Consider the following 8,396-nt stretch of genomic DNA (forward strand, 5'->3'; position numbering starts at 1 on the left):
CTCGCAATTGTAATATATTTATAACGCTTATTTTATGAAGCAAGCGCAGTCTTGAAGTTGAAATTCGTCAAAATTCAGCCGAATTTTTTTTACCAAAACTGTCAAATTTTGCAGCTCATCTAATGGCCTACGGGTTGTTTATAGCACGGCGCATGCGCATATTTAATTGAAGCACGGTGATCAGAATCTCCAATGTCGTCTTCTAGTAGGGTTAGTTAAGCTTACCATCTTTATATATAATTTGTTGGTTTGTTTGTGTGTTTGTTTGTTATCCACGTTGGTCAGTGAGGGACACATGCTGATCCATGGGAAATCCATGGAACATTCCAAGCTCATACAATAAAAATGCACAACCCAATCATAGCCTGTCTGTTCTGTGTATACATGTAGTATAGTAGTCCGAATAATCAGACCCAGAACAAAATATTAATTTTTGACATGATCCTGTTCTGGGTCTGAACTGTTTCCATATGAAATCTTGATGGCAAATTGGACAATAGAAGCCCATGGTTCTACGTTACAGCTTTTTAATCCCTATTCATGTTACGTATATCACGCTATTGTGGACCATCCTTCTGATACTTGACTAACTTGAGTGTTTGGACAAGCGTCTTTTGTCTACCTCTCTGTTTGTAAACAAACCAGGAGGTCGAAATCGTCCTCCTCGCCGAATACGAAAGTCAGCGTAATAGTACGGCACTATATAGCTAGTAGTGTGTAGGTAGGTATTAGAGGGAAACGTCAGTTAACACATTTGCTAGTCAGCCAAAATGGCCTAAACCTCGTTAACCGGCAATACAAATTTACATTGAAATTTAAAAGAACCGCTTGCTCAAGGAAACCTACATAAATATGTTGTCTATACTTCACTTGATGTGACCCAAATATATGATTTATTTTGGTGATGAGAGACTCGCATATGGAATTTCAGAGGGATTTTGATAGCAGTTCCATTAAAAAAAGCTGCTATCGTCATGAGACTAAGATCTAGAAACATCCCCGAAATGCTTTTTTTGGGAATTTTGCTAGCTGAATCTTTTTGATGAAAGTCAATCTTTGACTAGATGTAACTTTGCTACGTGTAGGTATGAAAGGTGAATTCAAATTTGCCATCAAACTGCATCATTTTATATGTAAAATTAAAGCCCTTGAGTAAAGAAAGCCAAAATTAAAAACCTTTTTGTCATAGCACTTTCCGTAACAAAGTTACATCTTGTCAAAGATTGACTTTCATCAAAAAGATTCAGCTAACAAAACAGCATTTCGGCGGTACGTGTTTCTAGATCTTTAGTCTCATGATGATAGCAGCTTTTCTATGTGGAACTGCTATCAAAATCCCTGTAAAATTCCATGTGCGATTGTCTTATCACCAAAAAAAATCATATATTTGGGTCAAGTGTAGACAACATTTATGTAGGTTTCCTTGACCTAGCTGTTTTTTTAAATTTCTATGTACGGTAATATGTATTGTGCTTGGGCCCCAGTCTAGGCGAATTTGGCTGACTAATGTGTTAAGGGCTGGGGTATGAGCGTTTGGACAGTATTTATTTTGGGACATTAGAGCACATCAGACATATCGAATTGCATTCTGAATACGAAGAATGTCATTCTGATATCAAATAATTTTGAATTTTGAAATTAGCAATTTAATACACATTTTATGGCAAATCATTAAAATTGATATTTTGATATTTAACAGTACTTGAAGTAAACTTTATAAATCTGATGATTTATACTTAAAGTGTATGTAGGTGGGTTGAAAAGCCGACGATCAATTGAAAATTTTGACCTTTCATATTGAAGATATGGATTTTTTTCCCAAAACACCAACAAAAATTTGGTCTTTTTGGGAAAAAAATCCATATCTTCAATATGAAAGGTCAAAATTTTAAATTGACCGTCGGCTTTTCCTCCCTGCTATATACACTTTAAGAATATATCATTAGATTTATATAATTTACTTCGAGGACTGTTATATATCAAAAATTAAAAAATATCAAATTTTTATAATTTGTCATAAAATTTGTATTATATTGTGATTTTCAAAAATGAAAATTATTTGATATCAGAAAGACATGCTTCAGTATTCAGAATACAATCGATAGGTCTGAGGTGCTCTCATGTGCCACAAAAAATACTGTCGAAACGCAATAAACGCTCATTTTAGATCCCTTAACTAAGGTTTGCCTCTCATACCTATAGTGTGTAGTGTCTGTTATCATGGTTGTTATATGTGTAGTAACTACAAATTTCGAACATTTGAGGACTTGTTCTCAAGTAGTAGCAGGTGCCATAGCCTCACAGGGTGTCTTCAGTGTTATTGTTTTCAATATGTCGCAAAATATTAATATTGATAATAATATTGTTTTCTTAACCCATAATAATTAACAACCTGTTTGACCTCTCCATACATTGCTCACCTGTGTTTTAATATCATATTTTGTGGTGAAAATGATTACAAATGTGTAATTTGCAGTCATTTTTGGAGCAACGATTTCTTCGTACCGATGGCTAAGTGTGTATACATGTGAATGCACATTAAACATAAAAATATCTTGTTGGAACTCCTGGTCAGAGCTGGGAGTTTCGATTATTGGAACTGGTGTAGTGTAGCCTAGGAAGATGCATGCTGCCCAGTAGCTTTGATAAACAAAGCAAGAAATGGAAGAAAATAGCAAGGAAAAGGAGAAAGAAGAGAAGGCCACTCACAAACACAAGTGTACAATTTTCATATAATACAATTTGTGTATATTTCAGATTCAGTGAGTAAAAAGTACACTAATGGAAAGGAAAAGCTAAGCAATTCCCCCGTGCCAAGATATGGCATCAGATGCTGGATCTTCACAAGACTTGTATGCCATCTTAGGAGTCCACCCAAATGCAACACAAGAAGAAATTAAGAAGTGCTATCAGAAAAAAATACTGCAGGTATATATTTTTAAATCAAGATTTTCCCTGCATCTGTTTCTTTTTCATACATGTATTTGAGATCATAGTCATCATACTGCTTAATGATTTCATAAAATAGGTTGAATAAACTTTTTCACATTAGTATACATCTGTAAAATAACAGATTCTGATTGGATTTAGGAATAGGGCCTATATATTATACGTGAATGACAGCAAGCTTTATATATAGTTTAGCGGGATTATTTGAACCCAATCACCATCTTCTTGTCTTACACATTCTATTCAATTTAATAATAGTAGATTAGGGAAAAAACAATGCATATTTTTTTAATTGTTAAAGGTTTTGCTTTTTCAGAGAGTCCCTTGATCAAGATCCAAAAATCTGAAAAAATTTATTAAAATGCAATTAGGTATTGACAAAGGGCAAAGTTATCACTTTGGCCTAGGCTTGGGCATCGTCAGTCTTTTGTATATCGCATATCCCAGCCAAAAACATATCGCGATATCGCCATCTGACGATATTTTTATCCATACATGCATGCATGCCATATCAGAAATTCACTGGTATATGGGTGCAAAACGGCCCGGCAAACAGTGAAGCAATTAGTATACAAATAAACAAGTACAAAACATACTTATTCAATCCACTGCCATCGTTCAAAACAGCCTCTTTATAATCCGAAACGTTATTAAAAACAGTATGAAACCATTTGCTGCCATTATAATTATGCATGGTTTCCGCTATTGCATTGCATGAACATTAAGTTGATATCGTGGCCTGCTGAGTGGATGGGAGACCACTGCTGCCCTCATGTACATTAAACATTTAGTTGATCGTGGCCTGCTGAGTGGATGGGAGACCACTACTGCCCTCATGCACATGAAACATTTAGTTGATCGTGGCCTGCTGAGTGGATGGGAGACCAATTATAAGTATATCGCCTGTCACTATTTCTACATATCGTCATCGCGATAAGGATTTGATAATCACCCTGCGATATCGCCCAAGCCTACTTTGGCCTACACTGAAAAAACAAAAAACAAAATGGACCTTTACTGTTTATTTTCTCATCATTTGATGGCGAGCCACTAGGAATGATGCAGTGTAGCTACCATAATCTGATCATGAATTCAGTCAACTCACACAATGTTTACCACAATATCTGTTCATAAATTGTTGAAAATTGTAGTTATGCATTTAGCTGTTTTTGTTTGTTTTGTTTTACAGTACCACCCTGATAAGATCGACCCGCATTCTTCTGCAGATGTGAAACAACATGCTATGACCATATACTCTGTTATTGACAAAGCCTGGCAGGTCCTCAGTAATCCAACAACAAAAAAGGAATATGACTCCAGGGTTAAAGGTGAGTTTTCCAAAAGTCATGCAAGCTTGCATCTAATCCCTTTTAAACACGACTCCGATCCATTGATATGTCAAAAAAACAAAAAGATTACATGGCTTTCGGCTTAACCACTAGCAGTTTATGTTAGCACATCTACGACTCTTATTTTCAGGGAGTTGCTTAATAAAATTGTGAAATGGAAGTTCCAGGGGGGCTTATTATAATTAGAGGATGTGCACTGATATGGTAGTGATTTTTATCAACATTGTTATGATTATCTTTGAGCCAATTTGAAAAGAAAATGAATCTTGCATTCAGTCTTTGTTAGTCTTGGGGTTCTTGAATTTTTATCATCTATCTTGTCTTTGTAAACATTGCAGAGGAAAAGCTGAATGCAACCTTGCCCGTTTATGACACTGTCCCATTGGATGACTTGGACTGGGATGAAGGTATGTTGGTATTTTGTTGACTGCCAATTTATGTATGACATAACTTCATAAGGTCATGCCCACAAGGAAAAAATTACATGAAGTGAATGTCAAACTTAACTTCCTAGAAAGCAGGGTGTTAGCCAGCCACCCATCGAGGCAAGATTAATGCCTCTGGCAGATGCTAAATCTAAAAATAATGCTTGTATGTATAAGTTCTGTGAACTCAAAACAAGACCAGACTAATAAATCACGGCTACAAAATGTACATGTATAGCACTTGGCAATATAGCTATTTGAACTGACTGAATCCCCAGTAGGTGTGGTATAGGGTCGAATTTTGGACAGGGAATCTTGGTGAAAATGACAGGCACTTGTCAAATCACAGCTAAGACCCTGCTTGAAAGTGAGGATTGCGGGGAGGATTGATTTATGCCCATGAAACCAGCAGGTAGCAGACCTGCTGAACAGTGGGAAATAAATTCAGGGCTTGAATTTGACCCTTACCTATCAACAATTGAGTGTTAACACACCGGGCACACTAACATGGCTTTTACTGCCCAAATGTTTTGTAAATTTGACCGTTTTGTATGTCTCTCACTGACTAAACAAATCTTTAATATTAGTAATTGGGCAACTTGAAATTATGGTGGCCCAGTTACAAACACAATATTGATTAAGGTATGAGCCCAAATCAGATTTGCACAATTAGTCCTTTCACTATTGCCTTTTATTCATCCACATTCAATACAGGATGAGTAGGTCTTACTTGTCAAGTCTTCTAGCCATGGCTCAATGGTGGACACCTATTACTGTCAGTCTGTCACTCCATTTGTATGGAAAATTACAAAAATATGAATGAATTAAATTTGTGCATAATACTTTTCATTATTTTGATAAAACTTTAAAAAATGCTAAAAACAGACTTGCACCATAAAAGGATCTGGTCAATTCTTTGTGAGCAAAGTGACCCATGCCTATAAATACTGAATAGGGGAAATCCCTTTAAAATATAGAGTTGTCAAAAGCTACCCCGATGCTTCATTCCTATATTGTTATTCCTCTAACAACCAACTGTTACCATTTGAATATTTCCCATTTCTAGAATCAGACTGTTATTGCTACCCATGCAGATGTGGAGGTGAATATGCTATCACTGAAGCCGATGTGGATGAACAAATTGAACTGGTCTGCTGTGACACTTGTACTCTAGGGTTGAGAGTAATATACTCTGAGGAATCACTAACAAGAAAGAGTGAAGTTGATACTGGGAGTTGACATCAGTGATACTCAATAGAGTTGAGGATACATTGCAGGGATGTAGCTACAGCGGGCGGTGGCGGGCGGCAGAGCCCGGCACTCAGATTTAGCGCTCACTACTGATAAACAATACAAGCTCTAACACCCAGCAGTCAAGTGTCAAAAATTTCAAAATCACATAGAATATGGCCAAATTTAGGCAATTTTCAAATAAAATTGTCAATTTCACGAAAAATTACCTCAAATACCACCCGGCACTACAATTTCTCTAGCTACACCCCTGATACATTGTACTGTGCTTTAAAGAAATCAGTTGATACATTGAGTTCATACAAGTGAACATTTCACTCCAGAGTTAAGGTTATTCTGCTCTAAGAAAGAGTGGAATTTCAAACAATAAAGAGCAAAACTGATACCACCAGTTGTAATGTGCCTACATATTGGTGGAAACAATGGAATTTGAGATCACGGATGAGAATCCTAGCTGATGGATGTCATGGAGTTAGTCTGCAAGTTGGACTGAGAGATCAGATTGTGTCACATTTCATAAGAATACCAAAATGTCATTAGAGGTTTTCAATCTCAAGCTGTGATTAAGAAATACTGAATTAAGCTTGGGCAGAAGATATCTTACTCTTCCCATAATCCATTCCAATATGACACATCACCTCATTACAGTAAATGACACACCTATTACTTTGTACAGGCTCCCTTTGTTTTTATGTTGTGAATCAACTGGCTATACATGAGTTGATAGTCAGTAAATAAACATATTTTGCAAGATCTGGATGTGCTCTGTTCATTGACTCTCTACTTTTTGTCACTATCGACCCTTGTTGCACTAGATATCAAATCAGTACAGATAATTGAAATGGAAGAAATGCATTGTGGGAAGTGTAATATATCCTCTCTGACCCTTGGGTTTACAACAGAGTATGCCACAAAATACACTGAAACATGTTTAAAAGCTTTTACGTTGTTTTAATGTGTTTCAATCACAATAGACTTGTAAAGGAATCTCACTTATGTTACTATTTCGGTTGTGTCAATATGTGTTTGAATAGAGCCATGCAGATTTACATTCAGTCATTATATTATCAAGCGGAGTCATAACTCAACTGAACTCAAGTCTGATAAACATGCAATGTGTTTTTACAATAAATTAATGGCATTTTACATAAATTACTATAGTTTGAATAATATACAGAAATACAAGTGGTATCATTAATGACATATTCAGTTGGACCTTTACAAAATAAACCAAAGAACTGGTCATTGATCAATAAATATACCGTGAAGATTTTTCTAATGGCACACATGGCTCATTTGCCTTTAGGTAAATTTCACATACAAATAGAGAGCTCCCTCCTCTGAAAATCCCAACAAGAATTAAGGGTCTGTGCCCTTATTTGCTGGTGGGATTTTTACGGAAGGGCACTCACCAGTATGTCAAGGGAGCCCATATGTGCCACTAGGCTAATCTTTATGGTATAGGTAATAATTCTGTTTAATAATTATAATTCTTTCAAATTCAAATATTTTATTCATGCTTCATAATATAGCAAATGATTACAAATTTACTGCATCTGCAAGACTAGTGTACATGCATAAATTAAAATGAGTTTGACATGGATTTTGAGTAACCTGTGGGCTCAGTGCAACACTCTCTCATCTCATCTCCATTTTTGGCCATATTGAGAAAATTGCATGTGAAGAATTCTGGCCTCAAGGCCTCAAGGCCTCATGGATATAGGGCTATGTTTCACTGGTCTGTGGCTTTATTGGGGTTGGATATGGACATCATCTTTGTTGTCAAGGGAAACCCCATTATTTATTAATTTTGGTACCAAAACCCCATTTTCGCCAAAACTGGAGACGAGGCATTGTTGCACCAAGCCCTTGTGCTGTACAGCACAATATGCAATAATTCTATTGTACCAATAGGAAGAGATCAATAATAATACTGATAATTATGTTTCCTATCTTAAGTAATAATCAAGTGTAATGCCCTCTATAAACATGAAACCTCTGAACAGATATCCTTTGCCATGTAGTATAATATTATAATAATTTGAAAACAAACAAACAAAAAAGCGCAGTTGATGAACTAAAATATCCAAACAAAATCATTTTTCAATTCTGATATTTCACATGCTTAAAAACATGCATATCTCTAAAGTTTGTTTGGCTTATAATTGGCGAATACAATGACTCATAACATGGTGTATTGATATAGATATAAAATAGCATACATGTACACACAGATGAGCGCAGCACTTACGTTAGATGCATTATGCATGACTTGCGCGCACATGAATTTATGCGAGCGTAAGTTGTGACTTCATTTAAGGTGCAGTAACAAAAACCAAATAATTCTTGCCAATTATAAGCCGAACAAACTATAGCACCGAAGAGATTAGACCCAAGGAGTTACCGTATTGGTCCGAGTATA

General features: G+C 35.9%; 1 protein-coding gene across 2 annotated transcripts; it reads left to right on the top strand.

Moving 5' to 3' along the window:
• Positions 1-81: 81 nt before the first annotated feature.
• Positions 82-8,396, top strand: LOC140154950 (dnaJ homolog subfamily C member 24-like). Of its 2 annotated transcripts, none has more exons than XM_072177612.1 (5): positions 82-210; positions 2,758-2,928; positions 4,139-4,277; positions 4,637-4,705; positions 5,790-8,396. In XM_072177612.1, exons 2-5 carry the CDS (start codon positions 2,821-2,823, stop codon positions 5,960-5,962), a joined length of 489 nt encoding a protein of 162 aa, XP_072033713.1. In that variant the 5' UTR covers positions 82-210; positions 2,758-2,820; the 3' UTR covers positions 5,963-8,396. The 2 variants fall into 2 exon arrangements, with proteins under 2 accessions (XP_072033713.1, XP_072033714.1); XM_072177613.1 differs by lacking the exon at positions 82-210 and adding an exon at positions 596-721.

This window comes from Amphiura filiformis, chromosome 6 (assembly GCF_039555335.1).
Source record: "Amphiura filiformis chromosome 6, Afil_fr2py, whole genome shotgun sequence".
Taxonomy (NCBI): Eukaryota; Metazoa; Echinodermata; class Ophiuroidea; order Amphilepidida; family Amphiuridae; genus Amphiura; species Amphiura filiformis.